We start from the raw sequence: 24,744 nt of genomic DNA on the forward strand, positions 1-24,744 counted from the left end.
GGGATTGTAACACCACCCTTACCCAGGTCACATCCCTGATCCAATGTAAAGGGAGTTTCCCTGGGGCGTGGCCTGCACCACCTTTTATCTCTCAAGAGATAAAAGGAAAGGGAAGTAAGCAGAGAGTTGGGGACTTCATACCATCAAGAAAGCAGTGCCAGTAGCAGAGCGTGTCCTTTGGACTGGGGTCCCTGCGCTGAGAAGCTCCTAGTCTAGGGGAACACTGATGAGAAGGCCAAGAGAGAGAGAAAGCCTTCCCCTGGAGTTGACACCCTGAATTTAGACTTTTAGCCTACTTTACTGTAAGAAAATAAATTTCTCTTTGTTAAAGCCATCCACTTGTGGTATTTCTGTTGTAGCAACACTAGATGGCTAACACAACGTGGAAGCTCTAACACAGAGAAAAGTGAGAGCTGACCCTTAGTCCCAAGCACATGATCGATATCAACCCACTATATTACCAAGGGTCCTACCACATGAATTTGTTGAGTAACAGTAAAATCTGGAAAAAATTAGTTTTAGAGCACAAACTGGATGACGTGGATGGATGGTTCTGGACAAACTTTGTTTCCCTCTCACAGTACCTTTTTTTTTTTTTTATTGTTGTAGTTTTTAAGTGAAAGTTTACAATTCAAGTTAGTGTCTCACACAAAAATTTATACATACATTGTTATGTGACCCTAATTGCTCTCCCTATACTGTGACAGCACACTCCTCCTTTCCACTCGATTTCCTGTTCCATTCAACCAGTTCCTAACCCTCTCTGCCTTCTCATCTCACCTCCAGACAGAAGCTGCCCATTTAGTCTCATGTATTTACTTGAGCTAAGAAGCACACTCATCACGAGTATCATTTTATGTCCCACAGTCCAGTCCAATCTCTGTCTGACAAGTTGGCCTCATCACAGTACCATTTTGATTTGGGTAGTAGGGTAGAGTAGTTAAAAGTATAGGCTTTGGCAGATTGTGTGTGTGGTTACCTCCATGAGCAACTTTGCCATGAGAACAGAAGAACTGGATGATGCATGGCTAGCATTACTGGTCATTTTGATCAAAGATTCTACAGAAGAATCCTGATCAAAAGGGGGAAGTATGTGGTACAGAATTTTAAATTCTCAGTGGAATCCAGACTTTCTGAAGTCATTGAGGCTGGATGAACCCCTGAAATTATTACTCTTAGATTATCTTTAAACTTTAAACCTTAAACCAAAACTATCCCTTGAAGTCTTCTTTGAACCAAACAGTAGTTTAGCTTAATTAGTACAGAATGTCTGCCTTAAGCATTGTGCTCATTTAAAGAATTATCTATGTGAGATCAAGTAGATAATAGCAACTTGAAAGGTCAGATGGAAGTGTAGAGGGCAGTAAGTTTAAGTCAGTGGTGGTGAAACAATTAGGAGAAGGATGGCAAGGGATGTATGCAAAACCTGAAGAATGTAATCAATGTCACTGACACGTACATGTAGAAATTCTTGAATTGGCATATGACTGTGTATATTTTCACATATATATATATATATATATATATATATAGTATACATATATAAGCTTTGGGATCAGACTGCCTGCGTTCAGGATCCAGATACATCTTAAGACAAACTACTGACCTTCGGTCTTAAAACTGTCAGTTTCCTCATCTTTAAAATGAAAGTAATAATCTCATGGAGGCATAAGTAAGACAATACATGTAACAAGAGCTTAGGAAAGCAACTGGTACGTAGATAATATTTACAGAGAATTTAGGAGGATGAATTGAAGATGATTATGAGATGACAAGAAAAATGGCATATATTTATTAAGATAACTTCCTTGTTGCTAAATTTTGCTTTTCCGATTCTGTAAAGGGTAACCTATGTGAAATGTCTCTTGGAAGAGGTAAATGAGAGTTCACATTTTGTAACTCAAAATAGTGAGTGTTGAGTGTTCAGATGGAAGAGTTCTAGACTTTAAGGCAAGAATGGCACATTTTACTACTCAATTTGCCACTTACCATAAAACTTTGGGCAAGTCACCTGGCCTCTTTGAGCCTCATAATGTCCAACAGTAAATTGAAAAGCTCAAATGAGAGGATGTTTGGCAAAACAAAAAAGTATATAAACGTGTGTGGTTATTAAGCCCACACAATCGCTATTATCTAGCTCGTTCATATTTTTAGAAAAGCCATTGAGGAAAAAGCTATCCACCTCAGAGGCAGATGGTAGAACAGCGAAAAGTGAGGGATTCTGGGATGAGATAGTTCAGGCTCAAATCCAGCCTCTGCAACTTACTAGCTGTTTGCTCTGGAGAAAGCCTCAGTTCATCACCTGTAAAGCGGAAATAATAATAAAACTTAAACCTTATAGGATTTGTGAAGACAAAATGCAATTATGCAAGTAAAGCACACAAGTGCTCAAAAAATATTAGTATTGTTGTTAAGTGTATGATTACTATCTATATAGGTGTTTTATTAGGTTATTATACGCTCACTTAAAGAATTATTTGCATTGGGCAAATCTGCTGCAAAAGATCTCTTTAAAGTGTTGAAAAGCAAAGATGTCATTTTGAGGATTAAGGTACGCCTGACCCAAGCCATGGTATTTTCAACTGCCTCATATTCATGCAAAAACTGGAAAATGAATAAGGAAAACCAAAGAAGAATTGACGCCTTTGAATTATGGTGTTGGCGAAGAATGTTGAATATACCACGGGGTGCCAGAAGAACAAGCAAATCTGTCTTGGAAGAGATACAGCCAGAATGCTCCTTAGAAGCTAGGATGGTGAGACTTCGTCTCATGCACTTTGGACATGTTACCAGGAGGGATCAATCCCCGGAGAAGGACAGACTTCGTCTCATGCACTTTGGACATGTTACCAGGAGGGATCAATCCCCAGAGAAGGACATCATGCTTGGTAAAGTAGACCCTCCGACTCATAGTGACCCTATAGGATAGAGTAGAACTGACCTGTAGGGTTTCCAAGGAGCACCTGGTGGATTCGAACTGCCGACCTTTTGGTTAACAGCCGAACTCTTAACCACTACACCACCACGGTTTCCTCTGGTAAAGTAGACCAGTGAAAAAGAGAAAGACCCTCAACGAGATGGACTGACACAGTGGCTGCAACAATGGGATCAAGCATAACAACAATCGTAAGGATGGTGTAGGACCAGGCAGTGTTTCATTCTGTTGTACATGGGGTGGCTATGAGTCGGAACTGACTCAATGGCACCTAACAACAACAATCAGGTTATTGTTTTATTTTCATTTGATTGTAACTGAGTAGAAAAGAGCTTTGGTTAATTATCTTTTTTTTTTCTTCTTCTTCTTAAATTGGAAGCAGAAGCTGTGTAATGTAGTATAAGTGGACTTTAGACTCCCTTTCTTTCAAGGCTTCGAACCAGCTCTTCCCGGTTCGATCAGGGCCGAGGAAATGACACCAGAACAGATCCAAATTTTTTAAATTTGGGTGAACCAGAACCATAACCAGAATGGGAAAAATTAAGAGTCAAAGCCTTGCTAGAAACTTAATCTCCCTCTTAGAAAACAAGGGTAGCATACATGTTGCATAGCAACCAAATCTCTTGCCAATCAGATTCTGTGCAGAGTTGGAAACCCGTCCCCAGCTCAAAGACAGCTGACCGCGTGCTGCTTTGAATATGTGTCGCTCTCTTCTGTCCTAGCAATAATGAAACCTCATCCATCAGGCTCCTGAAAGGGCTCACTATGCCTCTTCTGAGCCTCCCATTCCAGGGCTTTGTCCTCTAATTTTTCCCATTCTGGTTACAGTTCTGGATTACCCAAATTTAAAAAATTTGGATCTCTTCTAGTTTCACTTCCTCAGCCATGACTGAACCGGTTCGAAGCCCTGCTTTCTTTAAACATTCTTGTTTATAGCTGAAATAATAAATTATGATAAATCATAAATAATTTTATGTTAACAAAATAAATATAAGGTTCCTTTTGCACGTGCACCACAGTTTTCACAACACATTGTAATTAGCTCCAGTAGAGTCTTCATGAAGTATTCAATCTGCTGCAATTTTTCCACAGAATATGGAGGAAACCTAAAACTCACAGTCTTTATTCGCTTTTCCAAGAAAAACATCTTGTTGCACTTCCAGAGCACAGTTTCAAGGATGTTACCTTGATTTTTTTTTTTAACTGCATTCACAGCTGCTCCTAAATCACACCCATTTCATCGTTTGTATATTGGACCTTTGCTCTGATAGTCTATGGATTGAACTCATTAAGAATTATTACGTATCAGTGGCTTCAACCCTGGTTATGAATTAAACTCACCTGAGGAGCTTTTAAAAAATACTGATGCTGGGCCCAATTTAATCAGAATCTCTAAGAGTGGGGACCAGGCATCCTTTGTGTTTTTTAAAACTCCCAGGTGATTCTAGTGTGCAGCCAGGGTGAAGAACAACTGTTTTTGATGGTATGAGAACTAAAGTGTAGAAGACACATTAAAAATGCTAAACAAACAAAAAAAATCTTGCTGTAGATTTAGTTTAGATGAAAAGTTCTTCCCCTGGGGTGAAAAAGGGGAATAATTCACTTATCATTTTTTTTGTGCATATGAACCCGCCCACCCAGTTCATTTTCAAGGTAACAGCTTTATTCTGTCTGACAAAGGTAAATCAATGGTACTGAAGACTACCAAAGGTCAGAGTGTCAAAGACCCTTAACGATCTTGAATTAATCTTCACAAAGTAGCTGTATATTGGCAACAGATATGATTGCCTTCACTGGACAAATTATGTCATTTTGTGTTATTTTCTGATTATAAATGTCCTGGAGTTTTTTGGTTTTTTTTTTTTTTTTTGCTCCCAGTGAGAAGGTCAAGTGAGGCACACAGGATTGTTTGAATGATGAAAGTGTCCAATATCTTATACAAATAAAACAGAAAAAAAAAAGCCACCTTTTTATATCTCCTTTGGTAAGAATAGAGGCAACCTGCAATCACAGTTTAAAAACCAGTCTTCATGTCCAATGAACTACTAAGCCATAGTTGTTTGTCAAGTATGCGTATCAAACACACTGAATGGGTCTAAACACATAACAAGAATGAAATGCTACAAAGAATTTTCACAGCTGCCTTTTGTATTAAACATTGTTATTCCATGTAGTTGTCAGTTTTGAAAATTATGCCCCTCAATTGCCATATATTTATTTCCTGGCTTTTAAATTTATCAGGTCCATCAATTTATTCTGAACAATTGTATTTCCAATAGACCCCACATAATTTCAACTAGATGACGGCATTTTGTGTCATTGTCACCCAAACCAACAAACAAGAGGAAAAGCAAAGGCGCTCTTAATTCTGAGGTTTATATTTACTTTTTCTTTGCTTAATCCCTCCCCCTAACCAATGCTCTCAGGGGCATTAAAGATGAAAAGGTACCCTATTCCTTCTGTGATAAATAATTACAAGAGGAAGAGGCCTAGGTTTTTAAAAAGAATCAGCCGCTGCTCCAGAGTAATTGTGGTTCCCTTGAGGGATGTTGCAAAACCCTGCAGATTTAGTCAAACACGACTTCTTCAGAACCAAATTCGTTAAATATTAAAAGACACTTCATCTTACAAACACCCAAGTTTACCATACATAATTCATTCTTGCAAATCTCTTTCTCCTCTTCATCTCTAACTGACGGAGGTGAAGGAGAGAATCTTAATGTAACAAAGGAGAGATGGATGTGTGAAGTATGGGGCTGAATAAAAATGGCTGAAAAGCAATCTGTGCAAGGCTGGAGGGCGGCCACACCCAGTGCTAATATGGACTGTTGCAAAATAAATGTTATACCAGAGGGTAACCCCCACTGTTTATTTCCCTCCATTTGTTCCATAAATACCCATTATTAATAAATAGTAGTTACAGGTTACCTCAATGACAGACAGAAACCCTGAAATATTTCAAAGTGATCCATCCTAATATGTGACTACGCCATCATATTTTCAGGATTTCGAGAGCCAGTCTGAATTTCCAGTCTCCTTTGTGTGACCACAAATAACAACCCTGAAATGGGTGTGTCCCTCTTAAAAGGATGCACTAGAGTCCTCTCAGTTAATGGTTCTACCAGGATATTTCAACCTTTTGCCAGAAATAAATGCGCGAGGATTCATGGCACAATAAGCGAGCATTTTAAGTCTAGGGATGAGAAGAGATTTAACAAGTACTAATGATCAACGGATCCCAAAAGAGCTCCCGGAGGGAGGCAAATGATGCATTATTTAAAATACTAGCAGTACAAAAAGAAAACAAAGAGGTGGGGGTGACCGTAAAAAAAGAAATAAAAAAAGAAATCAAACACCATCAATTTTGATTTTGCAGTAACAGGTTTACTGCCCCCAACGGAAAGCTCTTGGGTATAAAGCATGCAAAGGTCCCACAGGTGAAATGATGCACAATGGACGAGTCCGGATCCCGGTTTCCCGTGCGCCGCAGGCATGCAGTACTGAAATAAAGAGAATACCCTGACTCTTCCAGTTGCTCCACACACAGTCCATCTTAGTGGAATCGGCAGTGGCCTGCATCTTGCGGACTTTGGGAGCTCGAGGTTGCCTTCCTCGGGGGCGCTGAGCTTGCACTCAGGCGTTCCTGCCCCGGCTGCAGCGGCTGGGCTCACAGTCGCCGCGCGGCTGCAGACAGACTGAGCCTGCACCAGCCGGCGCGCGCGCGAGGGGCGGGCGCGTCGCGGGCGCCGCAGTCTCCTCTACAGCGAATCAGTGCGGCACGGCCCCGGAGTCGCCTGCGCGCACAGAGATGCTGGTGCGGCTCGAGGGGAGATAGGCTAGGTGACCCTGGGGGCACTGCCCAGGAGACGGTGAAACCCGTTCTGACGGGAAGACACAAATACGGAGTAGGTGTGGGGGGTTTGGGAGAAGGGAGGGAAACAAGAGACAAGGGTGGGGATGCGATCAGGTGCCTTGGGCTGTTCCTGCCTGGGAGAGGACATATTCTAGAAATTTCTTAGAAACCTGTTGGACAACACATAGTCAATGGCACTACAAATGTCAGGCTTTCAGCGTAATGCTCCCCGCCCTCCCCACCCCGGGTTGTCCGCACAGCTCTTTCATCTCTCCCTTCCTCAATCCTTAAAATTCTGGGCACCCTGACTTTTAATTGCCTGAATCAAAGAATTGCTAGATACACCCACCCACCCACGTCTGGAATATTCCACAGATTTCCAAAACCTTTGTTGGCAAGGAACAATCACTGGAGAGGAATCCTATTACTCAGGCCCGGAGGGTTTGTGTATTTGCCCCTCTTCTCCGGCTCTCTTGGCCAGTTCAATGAACAAATACATATCAAAATGTGGTGGTGCTTGTAGACCCCTGATCAAGGTCCTTTGACTCTGGCCCACTGAGTCGTTGGTCACTGCAGAGATACTCCAAGGTGGTCAGCTGTGGGGACATGAAACCAAACTCAGCAAAGCAGAGGACATTCTGTCTCAAACACATCATCTTTGTGATTCAGGGTTGGGAGGTGGACAGTGTGCGTAATGTGGGAGGTAACACTGGTTTCCAAGCCCAGTTAGTCAAAGGTTTAAGGAGTTCCCAGTTAAACTGCAAATGCCAACCAAAGGAAAAGAACAACGGGGTGGTAACTTGCTATTCAAGTTTTAGCATTAACACTTTATCAGATTATACAGCAAGGCCTTGAGAGAATGGACCAGGGGTATGTATCTCTTGAAGAGGAAAAGGTAGAAATAGCAAAGAGAAAGGACTAGAATGGGGGCATTGTCTGGAAAAGAAAGTCTGGTGGCGGGGAGGTCCCCTGAGGAGACAAGAGACAGCATGAGGACAGAGGATGCCTTGGGGATAATACTGGCAAATAGAAGGAAGAATTACTAGGCACCAAAGAAAGACTTCCCACTTCATTTTGTTGTGGTATGGCCTTATCCATTACACAGCATTTCTTTCTCTCATGGAAAATTGGCACCTTCTCCATGATTCCTGATTCCTCCACAGTTCCCAGAGGTGTTCTTTCCCAACCCCAAATCTATATTTGTACATCTTACACCAGCAAGGGCCTAAGGACAGCAATCTCAAGGTTATGCTGATAGATATGAGTTTTTATTTTATAAGGCATATATACTTTTAAAGTATGATCTTTAGGATTATGCATATTCTTTACAGGGTAAAAGCCTCTAGAGAAACCAGCTGAGCCTCTCTGCATATCTTTGCAACACATTTGAACTTATTCTTCCCTCCCCCATCCCGCCCCAAAGGTCCACCCCATGCAGCTCCCTCAGTCCTTACAGCAATGTGTGAGAGCAGTACAATTGATTTTTTGAACATTTTATTGTGGTTTAGGTGAAACTTTACAGAGCAAATTAGTTTCCCAATCAACAATTTATACACAGCTTGTTTCGTGACTATGCTTGCTAACCTCTGAATGTGTCAGCACTCTCCCCACTTCCTCCCTGGGTTCCTTGTGTCCATTGACCCAGCTTTCCTGCCCCTGCCTTCCTTCTGAACTTTGCTTTTGGGCAAATGCTGCCCTGTAGCTCTCATATAGTTGTTTGTTATGAGGTGTATATTCCTCACTGGTGTTACTGTTCATTTTACAGGCCTGTCTATTGTATGGAAACCCTGGTGGCATAGTGGTTAAGAGCTATGGCTGCTAACCAAAAGGTTGGCAATTCGAATCCACTAGGCCCTCCTTGGAAACACTATGGGGCAGTTCTACTCTGTCCTATAGGGTCGCTATGAGTCAGAACTGACTTGATGGCAACGGGTTTGGTTTTTTGGTATGGCTATAATGTAATATCTGGGAGTGATTTCAGTTCCAAGTTTGAAGGGTGTCTAAGGGCCATAGTCTCACGGGTTCCACCAGTCTCTATCAGACCAATAAGTCTGATCTTATTTATGAGTTTGAATTTTGTTCTACCTTCCTCTACCACTCTGTCCATAACCTACTATTGTGGTCCTGGTCAGAGCGGTTGGTAGTGGTATCCAGTCACCATCTAGTTCTTTTGGTTCCAGGCTAGTGGAGGCCGTGATTCATGTGATTCATGTCGTTCATTAGTCCTTTGGCCCGTTTCCTTGAGTCTGGTTTTCTTCACTCTCCTTTGCTCCGGATGGGAAGAGAACAATTGTTGTATCTTAGATGGCTGCTCGCAAGCTTTCAAGACCCCAGTCACTACCCACCAAGGTAGGAAGTATAACATTGTCTTTACAGACTGTGATATGCCAACTGACCTAGATGTCCCCCAAGACTGTGGTCCCTAGCCCTCAAACCCAGTATCTCAGTCCTGTTGCATACATGGGGATATTTGCAGCATGTAGCTGGGTGTACTTCCATATGCCTTCCCACCCATTTAGCTTAGCCTACATACCTACCTATGTATCCACTCGTACATTATTGTTTGTTATTACTGTTGTTGCAGGATTGTATATGTATCAGTATTTCCTGTTGTTGCCTTATACTCTTGCATACCTTTCGGTGTCTTCCTTTACCTTGATTATGCTGTGCTGACTTCCCCCATATTGTGTATTATCTCTACTTTCACCAAAGTTAGTATGTATCTACTATCTAGTTAGTGGTTCCCCCTCCCCCCACATCCCTGCTAACCATCAAAGAATCTTTCTGTCTGTGTGAAAACCTTTTCTTGACTTTTTATAATAGCGGTCTCATACAATATTTGTCCTTTTGTGATTGACTTATTTCACTCAGCATAATGTCCTCCTGTTTCATGCGTGTTGTGAGATGTTTCGTGGATTTGTTGTTATTCTTTAACAATGCACAGTATTCCATTGTGTGTTTGTAAACAGTTTGTTTATCCATTCATCTGTTGATGGGCACTTAGGCTGTTTCCATCTTTTTGCTATTGTAAATAAGGCTGCAATGAACCTGGATGTTCATATGTCTATTCATGTCACAGCTCTCATTTCTCTAGGATATATACCTAGGAGTGGGATTGCTGGTATTTCTATTTCTAGTTTTTTGAGGAAGTGCTATATCATTTTCCATAGTGGTTGCACAATTTTACATACCCATCAGCAGTATATGAAAGTTCCAGTCTCCCTACAGCCTCTCCAGCATTTGTTTTCTGTTTTTTTTTTTTTTATCATTGCCATTATTACCGGTGTGAGATGGTATCCCATTGTAATTTTGCTTTGCATCTCTTGGCAGTTCTACCCTGCCCTATAGGGTTGCTGTGAGTCGGAAGCGACTCGACGGCATTGGGTTTTCCAGTTTAATGGGTAATAATCGCAAATATCTCTTCATGTATTTGTTGGCTGCCTCAATGTCTTCTTTGGTGAAGTGCTTCTTCATCTCTTTTGCCCATCTTTTAATTGGGTTGTTTGTCTTTTTGTTGTCAAGTTGTTGGAGTTTTCTATAAATTTTAGCAATTAGACCCTTGTCAGACATGTCATAGACAAAATTTTTTTCCCAGTATGTAGGTTCTATTTTTACTCTTTTGGAAAAGTCTTTTGATGAGCAGAAGTATTTGATTTTCAGGAGGTCTCAATCATCTAGTGTATCATCTGCTGTTTGTGCTTTTTTAGTTATGTTTGAGAGTCTATTTATGCTATAAATTTGGGCTATGTTTGCCCCTATTTGTCTTCTATGATCTTCATGGTTTTAGGTTTTACATTTAGGTCTTCAATCCATCTTGAGTTAGTTTTTGTGTATTGTGTGAGGTATGGATCCAGTTTCATTTTTCTGCAAATGAATATCCAGTTTTATGAGCACCATTTGTTAAAGAGACTGTCTTTTCCCCATTTAATGGATTTCGACCTTTTGTCGAAGATTAACTGTCTATAAGCAGATGGATTTATTTCTGGGTTCTCAATTCTGTTCCATTAGTCTATGTGTCTATTGTACCAGTATTAGGCTGTTTTGACTACCATGGCTGTATAGTAGATTCTGAGATCAGGGAATGTGAGGCCTCCCACTTTGTTCTTCATCTTTAGTAATGCTTTACTTGTTTGGAGCCTCTTTCCTTTCCATGTAAAGTTGGTGATTAATTTTTACATATTGTTAAAGAATGTTGGAATTTGGATCGGGATTGCATTATATCTGTAGATAGCTTTGGGTAGAATTGTTAATTTTCACAATGTTAAGTCTTCCTATCCATGAGCATGGTATGTTTTTCCATTTATGCCGGTCTCTTTTGGTTTCTTGCAGTACTGTTTTGTAGTTTTCTTTGTATAAGTCTTTTACGTCCCTAGTTAGGCTTATTCCCAAGTATTTTATCTTTTGGGGGATGTTATAAGTGGTATTGTTTTCCTGATTCCCTTTTTAGAGTTCTCTTGGTTGGTGTAGAGGAATCTGACTGATTTTTGTTTGTAAATCTTGTACCCCAACATTTTGCTAAATGCTTCTATTAGTTCCAGTAGCTTTCTTGTGGAGTCTCTAGGATTTTCTATGTATAAGATCATGTCATCTGAAAATAGGGATAGTTTTACTTTTTTCCTTACCAATTTGGATGCCTTTTATTTCCCTATCTTGTAAACTCATTCTTGAGGAAGCTTATTAGTATGACTGCAGAACGATGATTTGGTACCTCTGGATGACTGAAGACTCCTACAAGAGGAGAGTGTCAAGAGCTCCCACAGGGCTAATGGGAAAAATAGTGACCACATTATTACAAAGCACTTTTTCAAACTGACCTACTCTAGAGACATTAGTGACTTTTCTGTATTTGTATTCCTTACAAAAAAATTTTTTTTCATTGTCATGGTCATGTTTTGGAATTTAGTCAGCAAAATGCTGAAAAGACTGGTACAAGATGATGATCTCATCAGCACCAAGTTCTCACTGCATGATGTGGGGCTGGACTAATGGCAAACAGCTGGACAAGACTCAGAAGGAAGGAGAGTACAGGGGTTGTCAGGTGGGCTCTTGCTGTCCTGGCCACCTTTCACTTGGAAACTTCTGGAGCCTTGGCCACTAGGAGGCACTGCCAGTCCAATGATAGCCCAGGTCATCAGCTCAAAGTCTGGAAGGTGACAGCAAGTACCTTCAGTAGTGAATATTCAATGTCCACATTACCAGAGCCAGTGTGAGTAGCAAGCTGAGAGCACCACATCCCTAACAAGGCAGAGCAGGCAGAAGCAAGTTCTCCCTCGAGTGGACGGTAGATTGTGTTAGACTTCTTGGACCAAGTGTTTTCACTGATCACAAAATAAACCTTAGAAAGTCAACTTAGTTAAAAGATCACATTCTTCAGTCATGCTATGTCTGCAGAGAGAAGTTTGATGGCACCTGAAAAACCAATATTATTTATAGTATTTGGTAGTTGAAGGCTGAGGAGATAAGACATCTGATGCCACAAACACAAACTCATGTTAATGAAATAGGAACTGGGGGCTGTAGATTCATGCATAGGTGGTTAGAGGAACAAAAATGAACTTATTAAAAGAAAATTAAGCAGAAGAATATGAAGAACAACTGACTGAGAATCTGGGGATGTGGGTGTAAGACCCACCTATGTTACAAAAGTTAGTTATGTGGTGTTCAGCAAATCATTTATCATCTCTGGACCTCTTTCTCATAATACACAAAGGAGTTATAGCTTTAGATGTTTGTTTCTGTGAAATAGTATCAATTTATCCCCCATAAACATCGTAAACAAGTGCTTTCTTTGTGCAAGTGCCTATACAGTATTAACTGAAAGTTCTTGTCAAGATCAAAATGATAAAATGGGTAGAAAAGATATGCTAAATTGTCCTTAATCAGTGAAAGAAAACAGAAAGCAAAGTAAAGCTTCCTAAAAGTGGCAGGAACTGCCACGGTTTTTAAGCCAAGAGAAAACAGAAGGGCTTTGTGTGCAGCCAGCTTAGAACTTGGTTTAGGTGCCTGCCAGGAGAGGAAGTGATTTCTTTAGTTTTCAGGATGAAATAATGCATCGGGCAGTCTGTTCTAATGAAAAGCAAGGTAAAGTTTTATAATCTCATCCCAGATCAAGATTTCCAGAGTGGCTGTATCACGTCTGTCTCCTGTAGCACCAGGATTTTACTTATGAGAGAATCAGTGGAGCCTATACTGACACACTTAATCAACAAATATTTATTAAGCACTTACTGTATGCTGGACGCTGTTCTAGACATAAAACAAAGTTCCTCTCTTCAAGAAGTTTATATGTCTTAGTTATCTAGTGCTGCTATAACATAAATACCAAAAGCAGGTGTCTTTAACAAACAAATTTATTTTCTCACAGTTTAGGAGGCTAGAAGTTCTAATTCAGGGCACCAGCTCTAGGGGAAGGCTTTCACTCTGTCGGCTCCAGGGGAAGGTCCTTGTTCTTTGGTTCCCTGGTGATCTTGGTGTGGTGTAGCATCTATCTTCCCCCATCTCTGCTTGCTTCTCTATGCCTAATCTGCTCTTTTTATATCTCAAAAGTGATTAGCTTAAAACATACCCTACACTGATATGGCCTCTTAATATAACCATAACAACAACAACAAAAACTCATTCCCAAAAGGGATTATAAACTACAGGTATAAGGGTTAGGATTTACAACATATTTTGGGGAGACACAATTCAATCCACAACAATATGCTAGTGTGTGTGTGTGACAGATAATAATAAAAAAGGTAAATATAACATTTCATGTGTAGACAAGTGTATGGGGAAAAATAAAGCAGGTAAAAGGAAGAAGGAGAATGGGAATGGGTGGAAGTTTGCTATTATATAGAGTAGGAGGCTAAGGCCTAAAAAAGTAAAATTGGAGCAGACACCTAAACGAAGAGGAGAAAGCTATTAAGATATTTGAGAGAAGAGCATTCCTGGATGTACTGAGTTTTCATGCCAGAATGTTATAGCTGGTAAACTATATCAGGTACTTGTGTAGAACTACCTGATTTTTATTTTAATACTCTAAGTCCCTGGGTTGTGCAAATGGTTAATGTTAATGCACTCAGCTTCTAACTAAAAGGTTAGAGTTCAAATCCACTCAGACGTACCTCAGAAGAAAGGCCTGGTGGTCTGCTTCCAAAAGATCATAGCCATTGAGAACCCTATGAAGCAGAGTTCTAATCTGACACACATGGGGTTGCCATGAGTTGGAAATGACTAGATAGCCACTGGTAAAAAGTATAGCACTTGAAAGAAAAGTCACAGAACTAAAAATACACTTCATTATGATCAAAGAACACCAAGAACTCTATGCCATACTGAACAAGCAAATTTAAAGATATAACCAATTTGATGCATAACTCATTATACCAAAATAATTCATGAATTGTGGAAATTCAAATTACAAATTAGCACTTGTTTTTTACCAAGTGCTTTCTCATACTGTATTCATTCAGTTGTCACAAGATCTCTATGAGGTAGATAGCATTTTCCCTCATTTTCTAGATTTATTCATTCATTCAGTCTAGAAATATTTATTGAGCCTATGCTAAGCACATGCCTCTGTAAATACAAAGATGAAGGACAAGGGTCCTGCCCACTGGGAAACTGATTTTAGTGAGGGAAGAGATGCATATATAGATAAGTACAAACAGCTAATAGAGGTATGAGCAGGAAAGAGTGGATACACAAAGGAGAGTGATTAGGTGAAGATGAGGTTTCAAGAATGGCTTCAGAGAGTAGGTGACAAGTGAGCTGAGTTCTGAACAGAGAGTATTATCACCAGGCTGAGTGAAGGGGCATTCCTGGAAGACAGATACAGAGTGGGAAATTTAATTACCGATGTGTGCAGGGGCTGGATCATGACAGATGTGAATAGTAATACTGTCAGTAAATGAGGGAGACACTGAAGGATTTCAAGGAGTAGAGTTAACATGAGAAGTTGAATAATTAGTCCAAATTTGGCTGAAAATTTTCCATAATTGATAAAAATACATAACTTCTGGATTTATGACAGTCAGTGAGCTCCTAGGATAATAAATAAAAAGAAATCAATACCCTGATCCACGTCATAGGGAAACTGCAAAGTATCAAGGACAAGGGGAAAATCTTAAAAGCAGATATAACTAAAAGACACTGCTTCAGAGAAACTGTATGACCAACAGCTATCTTTCATTAACAGGTGCCAAAAGACAAGGGAATTATGTCCTCAAAATGATGAGGGAAAATAACTGTCATCTAGAATTCTATCCCCAGCAAGACTAATCAAGACATTTTCAAACACATAAGAAATGAATTTACTAATTGCTGACCCTTGCAGAAAATACTACTAAAGATGGTACTCAGAAAGTCAAAAACTGAACCGAGAAGGAAGGACTGAGTTGAATAAAAAAATGCTGAGCATAAAAATTTGGTAAAAATGTAGAGGAATGTTTTTGGTTAATATAATAGTAATAATAATGACTTATTTTTAGGGTTATAAAAGAAAGGTGAAACTAAAACAGTAGACAAAAATAGAACGTAAAGTCGGAGACAGTGAAAAGAGTTACATCATTCTAAGGTCCTTGCATTCATTGTTCAGGAGGATGGTAGAGATATTAGCTTCAGATTTTGAAAAGTCAGGTTTGTGTGTTAAACACTTAAGGGTCACCACTGAAAGAAAAGAACTAGAACATATACCTTCCAAATAAATAAAGTGAATAAAAGGTAATTAATAAACTCAATAAAACAAATAGAAGTCAAAGGGGAAAGTCAGCCCAAAGAATTTTCTTTAGTATTTCTCTTAGTGCAGGTCTAATGGTGATGGATTCTCTCAGCTTTTGTTTGTCTTACAACGTCTTTATTTCACTTTCATTTTTGAATGATAATTTCACTGGGCAAAGAGCTCTAATTTGTCAGTTTTTTTCTTTCAGCAATTTAAAAATTTTATTCTATGTCTTCTGATCTTCATAGTTTCTACTGAAAAGTTAACAGTCTTCTTGTTTCTTTTACGGTAATGTGTCTTATTTCTTTGGCTGTTTTTAAGATATGTTCTTTAACCTTGGTTTTCTGAAGTTTGATTCTGATAACCTTAAGTTTCCTTTGGGATCTGTTGAGCTTCTTGAATCTGTGTGTTGATACCTTTTTTAAACTTTGGGGGGAAAATCTCAGTCATTATTTCTTCAAACATTCTGTCTGCCCCATTTTCTACACAGAAGAAAGATGTGGCAGGCTGCTTCTGTAAAGATTACAGACTTGGAAACCCTATGGGACAGTTCTATTCTGTCCTACAGGGTTGCTGTGAGTCGGAATCGACTCAATGGCAATGGGTTTCTCCTTCTATGAATCTAATTAGTCATATGTTAGGCCTTTTGAAAATGTTTCACAAGTTTATTTTCTGTTATGTTCTTTCTGTGTTTTTATTCTCTTTATGAAATAGTTTGGAAATTTCTTATTGACCTCTCTCTGAGTTCACTAATACTGACTTCTGTGTCCAAAGTCCTATTACATGCAGCTAATGAAGTCATAATTCAAAAAAAGTATGCTTTTCAGTTCTAGGATATTCACTTGATTCTTTGTTTTTTTAAATAGGTTCCATTTCTCTTTGAAATTCATCTTTTATGCATTTTCTTTCATATATTTGTAATAGTTATTTTAAAGTCTTTGCTAACTCCAATATCTGTGTCATCTGTGGGTATGCTTCCATTGCTTCGTTTTTTGCCCTGGTGATGCAATGGTTAAGAGATGGGCTGCAAACCAAAAGGTCAGCAGTTCGAATCTACCAGCTGCTCCTTGGAAACACTGTGGGGCAGTTCTACCCCTACAGGGTCGCTATGAGTTGGAATTGACTCAATGGCAATGGGTTTGGTTTGTTTTTGTTTTTTAATTGGTCATATGTTCTTGCCTCTTCACGTGTCTAGTAATTTTTTTTATAGTACGATGGATATTATGTGTAAAAAAACATCATGAAGACTGAAGTTTATACTATTTTACCACAGAGGGTTCACCTTTCCTCTGTTAAACTTCTAGGTGAGGAGTTGATAACATCATTCCAATCAGGAACGGAGCTGAGTCATGGATAGGTTGAAATTTTAATGAGACTCAAACCACCTCTGGTTTACATTGTCTTGTGAATGAAACACGTCATGTAATTGTTTTAGGCCCTCCCTCCAGTGGGCCTATAACAAACAGTCCCCCAGTCTCCTGTGCTATCTCCCTCCTTCCCCCCCAAAACCCCAAATCAGTTGCTGTTAAGTAGATTCTAACTCATGATGACTCTATGTGTTTCAGAGTAGAACTGCAGATAGGGTTTGCAATGGCTGTGATCTTTCAGAGGTAAATCACCAGGCCTTTCTTCTGAGGCATCTCTGGGTGGATTTGAACCACCAACCTTTTGGTTGGTAGCCAAGCACTTAACTGTTTGCACCACCCAGTACTCATTAAATATCCTGTGGAAAAACATTCATGTATTTGGAGGTCCTCAAGATTCCAATCCATCATGCCAAGCCATACAAGTGTCAAAAGCTTCTTTAGTTTTCTTTCTACAAGTAGGGTTCCTCAACCTTGGTCAAGTCTTATATTCAGCCAATGTCTAAGTTTGGCAAATGCTTTTATAGAAGAAAATAATCATCAATATCTGTTCATCTAGTATATTCTCTCTAGAATTTTAGTTTTCTCATCCTCATTACTGCACTCTGTCTGATGCCTAATACTCTATCCATTTTTTCTAGTTGTTGCAGCAGGAATGATGGCCTACTACTATCAACTCTATTCTACCTGGAATTGAGAGCTATAAATTTACAGATTTAAAAACACAATTTTAAATAACTGATTAGTCAAAGAAAAAATTGTATTGAAAATTTAAAATATTTTAAAATGAAGGAAATTAAAAACACTACATATAAATCTTGTGGGATAAAGCTAAAGCAGTATTTACTCAGAAATTGTATCTTTAAATGCATATCTTAGAAAAGAAGAACAAATTGAAAATTAATGAGCTAAATATTCAACTTGAAAATTCAGAAAAGAAATGAATATACCTAAAGAAAGGATTGTTGTTAGGCTCTGTCGAGTTGGTTCTGACTCACAGCGACCCTACATACAACAGAACGAAACACTGCCTGGTCCTGCACCATCCTCACAATCGTTGCTATGTTTGAGCCCATTGTTGCAGCCATTGTGTCAGTCCACCTCATAGATAGTCTTGCTCTTTTTTGCTGACCCTCTACTTTACCAAACATGATGTCCCTCTCCAGAGACTGGTCCCTCCTGATAACATGTCCAAAGCATTATTCATTATTCTGGCAGTCCATGATATATTCAATATTCTTCACCAACATCACAATTCAAAAGCATCAATTCTTCAGTCCTCCTTATTCATTGTTCAGCTTTCACATGCATATGAAGCAACTGAAAATACCATGGCTTGGGTCTGGTGCACCTTAGTCCTCAAAGTGACATCTTTGCTTTTTAACACTTTAAAGAGGTCTTTTGCAGATTTGCCCAATGCAATAATACGCTGTTTGACTTCCTGATTGCTGCTTCCAGGGGTATTGATTGTGAATCCAAGTAAAATGAATTCCTTGACAACTTCAATATTTTCTCCTTTTGTCATGATGTTGCTTATTGGTTCAGTTGTGAGGATTTGTGTTTTCTTTATGTTGAAGTGTAATCTATACTGAAGGCTGTAGTCTTTGATCTTCATCAGTAAGTGCTTCAAGTCCTCTTTACTTTCAGCAACCAAGGCTGTGTCATCTGCATATCGCAGGTTGTTAACGAGTCTTCCTCCAATCCTGATGCCCCGTTCTTCTTCATACAGTCCATTTTCTCAGATTTGCTCAGCATACAGATCGAATAAGTATGGTGAAAGGATACAACCCTGAAGCACACCTTTCCTGATTTTAAACCATGTAGTATACCTTTGTTCCGTTCCAACGACTGCCTCTTTGTCTATGTACAGGTTCCTCATGAGCACAATTAAGTGTTCTGGAATTCCAATTCTCTGCAAAATTATCCATAACTTGTTATGATCCACACAGTTGAATGCCTTTGCATAGTCAATAAAACATAGGTAAACATCTTTCTAGTATTCTCTGCTTTCAGCCAACATCCATACGACATCAGCAATGATATCCCTCATGCCACATCCTCTTCTGAATCCAGGTTGAATTTCTGGCAGTTCCCTGTCAATATACTGTTGCAACTGTTTTTGAATTATCTTCATCAAAATTTTACTTGTGTGTGATATTAATGATATTGTTCAATAATTTCTGCATTCTGGTGGATCATCTTTCTTTGAAATGGGCATAAATATGGCACTCTTCCAGTTGGATAGCCAGGAATCTCTCCTCCAAATTTCTTGGCATAGATGAGTGAGCACTTTGTCAGCACTGCATCAGTTTGTTGAAACATCTCAACTGGTATTCCGTAAATTCCTGCAGCCTTGTTTTTCACCAAAGCCTTCAGCGCAGCTTGGACTTCTTCCTTCAGTACCATCATTTCTTGATCGTATGCTACCTCCTGAAATGTTTGAATGTTGATCAGTTCTTTTTGGTACAGTGACTCTGTGTACTCCTTCCATCTTCTTTTGATGATTCCTACACTGTTCAATATTTTGCTCATAGAATCCTTCAATATTGCAACTCAAAGTTTGAATATTTTCTTCAGTTCTTTCAGCTTGAGAAATGCTGAGTGTGTTCTTCCCTTTGGTTTCTAACTCCAGATCTTTGCACATTTCATTATAACAACAAGTCCCTCAGGCCCTGTTAATACATATATATTTCAGTCTACCTTTTTCCTCTCGTTCAGACTGGGTAAATTCTATTGTTCTGTCCTCAAGTTTCTTGAGTCTATCCTCTTTCATCACCACCTCACTAGTGAGCTTTCCAGTAAGTGTTTATTTCTATCACTGTATTTTTCAGTTCTACTATTTGTTTGGTTCTTTTTCACATATAACTTTTATTTCTTTTCTGAGATTTTCCTATATTTTCAGCTGTTTCAAGGAAATGTACAATTGTTGTTAAAACATTTTTATGATGGCTGATTTGAAATCCCTGTTAAATAATTCCAACATCTGATTCATCTTGGTGTTGGCATCAGTTGCTTGTCTTTTCTCATTGAATTTGTGATTTTCATGGTTCCTGGTATGATGGATGATTTTTTTTTCTTGTATACTTGACATTTTGTCTATTATGTTAGGAGACTCTGTGTCTTATTTAAATCATTTTTTATAACAGGGAGTCACCCTATTTAGGTTTAGCATGGTGGGTCTTGGCCTACATTTGTAAGCTGCAGTTCCAACATCAGTTTAATTTTCAGAATCTTTGTGGGGTTATTTTAGTCTGCATTATTCACGTGGTGCTGCTGGGGCTTCTACTAGCCCCTCCTGGTACTGCCTAAGCACCAGCAGAAGGAGTTTCCCAAGGCCTGTCTGACTATCAGTGGGGGAGGGTTAGAGTGGAATACCCCTACTGGTACTCCTGGCTTCCCTGGCATCTCTGGGATAAGAAAATGTCAACACCAATGGGGCAAAGAAGTTTCCCAGACTGGGCCATTTGCTGTAGCTGGGTCCCTCTTGCTGTTTTCACCCACCCATTTTGGTATCTCTTGGCAGAAAAGAGGCATCTCAGGCTCAGAAGAGAAGGACAGCACTTCCCCTGGATGCTTATTGTTGCTGGGGTTCTCAACTGACCTCCCTTGCAAGTTCTGCCAAGCACACCTAATGTTGTCAGAGAGACTCGCCTTCATTCTGGGGGAGAAGTGAACCTACCTGGGTTTCCTTTTGTTGCTAGATCTGGGGTTTTACAACACTGGGTCTGGTGCCCTTCTGATGGATGGAGGGACATAAGACACCCTGCCTCTTGCTATTCCTCCAATCCTGGGGTACCAAATTAGTTTGCCTTCTCCTTACTGCATTTCAGAATTCCCCTTTGGTTTCCGCTTGTGTTATTTCCAGGGTTTATAGTTGTTCTTATCAGAGAGGATCAGAAAGATACAATCATATGCCATCTTGTCCAGACCTGAAGTGCCATTAATTTCTTTTTAAATTAAAACTGGTCACTGAAAATGAAAGTCTTCTACAAGATCCTTCCACACACTACCATCATCTCCAGTAATATTCCAATTTATTCTCTTTGTTTCTGTTAATTAATGCAGACTGGTCTTGTGAGTTAGTGTTGGCATGCTGAGTTTAAATCATTGCTGGGACATCCACTGGTAATCTTGCACATAGGGAAGACAGAGGGCTGGGATAAATGAGCTAACAAAATACATTTTTGTTTTATTCTGTTTTTGTAAAGGAATATTCTGTTATTTCCAGGAAAATAAATGACCACCAAATTTGCTCTAAAGAAACTGACAAGTCCTGAGAGGGAAAACCTGTAGCAAGCAGGAAAATGAGGTGGTGGCAGAGAAGTCTGCATGTGATGGATACCCTAAAATGTGTTTGGTCCATTGCGGCAGATGCCACAGTCATTTCAAATCCCCTTCTCTTGTGTCCTCCTCACACTATAGAATCTATAAAAAAATACAGTTGCTTTTCCAAAATGCCTTATAGTAAGGGTTGCAATGTAGCAGTTTCTAGTTTATGAGATATAAGAAAACTCTGCTGGAAGGTTTCTGGGAAAGTTATTTTCCTGATGAAAAGCAGAGAGAACTCTTATGTCATCCTGGCTACCCACAGCTTGCTATAAGGACATGATGTTGGAATTGTTGCAGCCATCTTGTGACCATGAGAAGGACAAGAGAAGTATGAAGAGTCTACTGTCCTGAAACTGTGAATATGTTGAGTTATCTACATCTCTGGAATCTCCTATCTCTAAACTTCTTATTAAGTAAACAGTGAATATCCTTATGGTTCAAACTGATATTGGTGGGATTTTCAGTCACTTGTAGCCGAAAGTTACTGACTGAGGTTCAGTGGCAGGGTTAGCACTGTTGTGCTTTTTCTTGCTCCCTTCTTTATACAGATTTCTTGTTCCAGTGAACAGTAACAGGCACCTTATACCTCCATTTCCACTCATTCCTCTCATCCTGAAAGAGTTAGAAATTTTCATCCAAGGTCATAGTTAACCACTTTGACAGAATGCTACAGCAAATAGAATAACTAAATGAGCGGACTACTAATGCAAAATTTTGCCTTGTACATCGATGTAAAAGAAACGTTCTCAGTAAATCAGGATCAAAGAGAGATACTGATGATTTTGCAATATTGCCTCCTTTGTACAAACTCGCACAACACACACAGAAAACTTTCTTTGCTGAACATGCACTAAGGAACAAAGACCAGAAACTGGATTAAAAATAATGATCTCTTTAAACATTTACAACACAGCAGTTCATTTTTGCAAACAGTTGCAATTTTGCAAACCATCCCTAACCTATCTAGAAAATTTAAAAAAATACTAATAGGAAAACACAGGAAGTTGCTGAAGCAGCACTGAAATTTTGTCTCAGCAAGGAGTAACCTGAGCCTATAAAACCAGAATCTCACTATTTAAAGTACGGAATTTCAGAAGAAGACTTTTGTGTTAGGAAAAAAGTAAAGTAAACAAAGGACTAGAATAGTAGATTATTGTGGGGAAAATGCTCTAGAACAAACCCACTCTAAAATTCTGTAGCACACAACCATAGGCACTCAAAAGGAATGAAAACACAAAGATTGAATCAATATGCTTCCTAATATATGAGTATTTCTCCAACTTTCGCTAACAATCATTTAATTTTGTGTGTGCGTGTAAAGAATAGTGTCTGTGTACTACAGTGAGTCTAAAAGTTTCAGGGATCAGAAGGAATTCTTTCTTCAATAATAGGTGGTTATGGCAAGTCCCAGGCTTAAAACTCATGTCAAGTGAGTCTAAAAAGATGCTTTATACTGACTGTTGTAGTCTAGTGACCCTGGAGGAATGCTTTCAAAGTTAGTTAATATGGAGATCTAGACACATGAGTCTAGACCTACATACCAAAAAAACAAACCTATTGCCATCGAGTCAAGTTGATTCCAACTCATAGCAACCCTATAGAGTAGAACTGCCACATAGGGCTTCCAAGGTTGTAAATTTTTGGAGAAGCCAACTGCCACATCTTTCTCCCACGAAGCGGCTGGTGGGTTCGAACCACCGAACTTTTGGTTGGCACCTGAGTGCTTAATCACTGTGCCACCATGGCTCCTTAGACCATACAGGTCTGGTGATCTCAACTATAGTGTTAGGGACCCTTCTCGATTCAGTTTTAGGTTCTTAGCATAGACTTACTCTTGTAGTATAAAATATAGAACTATGCTCCAAATATATTATTCTTTTTACTTTAATCTAATCTAAGTCTAACTGAACATGTTTTTAAAATGTCGTGAAGCTTAGAGACACTGACCTAAAGGTAATTCAGCAAAATTCACACCTGATATTAAACTTAAAGTGGTAAGAACTCTGGCAAGTTTTGACCAGTCTCCTTCAACTGTATTTCAGGATCTTTATAAAACAGACTGTTCATTTGCTTAAAGATGAAAAATATGTGTTGTTATTGGTTGAGTAAGAGTTCCCTCTACTAATTTATTATACTCAAAAAAGGGATAAATAATGTCTGGTATATTTTTGCAGGTATATTTTTAGCCATTTCAGATATTTACTATAATTAAGAAATGGTTTTCTTAGAATGCTCCTGTAACATCAATGTGGTTAATAACCAAGTCTTCTTAAGCAGTTCCCATGAAAACATAGGTGAATTTGGCAAGTTATACTTCCACAATACTCCTTTGAAGACTTTTGAAATCTCAGCCACCACACCTAGCTAATAGCAGTACCTTCACTGATATCATAATGAACATACATCACTGCATCTTCTCACTTTCTAAGTGGGAAATTCTACAGAAGTCTATACTGGCTCTGTGTTTGGGTATGCATGCGAGTTGTCATGGATTGAATTATGTCCCCCAAAAAATGTGTGTAGCAACTTGGCTAGGTCATGATTCCTAGTATTGTATGATTGTGTTATCTGATGTGATTTCCTTATGTGTTGTAAACTCTATCACTGTGATGAGGTTATACTGATGAGGTTGACAAGATCAGTGTCTTAATGCAATCTCTTTTGAGACATAAAAGAGAGAAGCGAGCAGAGACACATGGGAACCTCATACCACCAAGAAAGCAGTGCTGGGAGCAGAGCACGTCCTTTGGACCTGAGGTTCCTGTGCAGAGAAGCTCTCAGATCAAAGGAAGACTGATGACTTGGACTTTTCTCCAGAGCCGACAGAGAGAGAAAGCCTTCTCCTGGGGCTGATGCCCTGATTTTGGACTTGTAGCCTACTGGACTGTTAGAGAATAAACTTCTCTTTGCTAAATCCATCCACTCGTGGTATCTCTGTTAAAGCAGCACCAGATGACTGAGACATGAGTGTACATGGAGAAGCGAGAGAGTTGTTTAAATTTCTTAAGAGATGTTTGCTTGCAAAGACACATGTCAAAGAGTCAAACTAGTGGAAAGAAAAGGAAGACCATCAAGAGTCAAAAGTCTTCCCTCTCTGAACATCCTTCTTTACATAATTTGACTGAATGTTTGGAGTAGTCTTCCTATTTTTAACCTCCTTTAGTTAAGGACAAACCATCAAGATTTTGTGAAAAAAGTTCTCCTCATTTCTCCTTTTGCAAGTGTCAGATAACATGAATGAAGATTATATGTAATTCAAACATTAATCGAAGAGCAGAGAAAAGCATTTTACACTGAAAAGAATAATACTAATAATGGTTAATGTTTATTAACATATACCAACTGATAGATACTCAGTTAAATGTTTTAAATGGATTATCTCATTTAATTCTCATCAAAAAAAAAAAAAAGAAAAAAGAAAAAAAAAAAACCTAGGAGGATGGGGCACTAATACTCCCATTCTACCATGCAGGGAACTGAGGCTCAGGTCAGAAACTTCACTAAGGTCCCAAAGCCCCTTAGTGGCAGAGTTGGGTTTCAGACCCCGGGTTGCCTCCCT

At 39.2% G+C, this 24,744-nt stretch overlaps 1 protein-coding gene across 2 annotated transcripts in view; it reads right to left on the minus strand.

Annotated features, from left to right (window-relative positions):
* The window catches only part of RTN1 (reticulon 1), a 275,242-nt gene that overhangs the window by 28,613 nt on the left and 221,885 nt on the right, over positions 1-24,744 (minus strand). Inside the window, exon 1 of one of the 2 annotated variants that reach the window (XM_004370914.1) lies at positions 6,454-6,818. The exons of the other annotated variant lie outside the window; for it this stretch is intronic. Within the exon in view, the coding sequence (XP_004370971.1) occupies positions 6,454-6,514 (61 nt within the window). The 5' untranslated portion in view covers positions 6,515-6,818. Of the gene's footprint in view, positions 1-6,453; positions 6,819-24,744 lie in introns of those variants that run through there. 2 annotated transcript variants of the gene reach the window in all.

This window comes from Trichechus manatus, unplaced genomic scaffold (assembly GCF_000243295.1).
Source record: "Trichechus manatus latirostris isolate Lorelei unplaced genomic scaffold, TriManLat1.0 scaffold00010, whole genome shotgun sequence".
Taxonomy (NCBI): domain Eukaryota; kingdom Metazoa; phylum Chordata; class Mammalia; order Sirenia; family Trichechidae; genus Trichechus; species Trichechus manatus.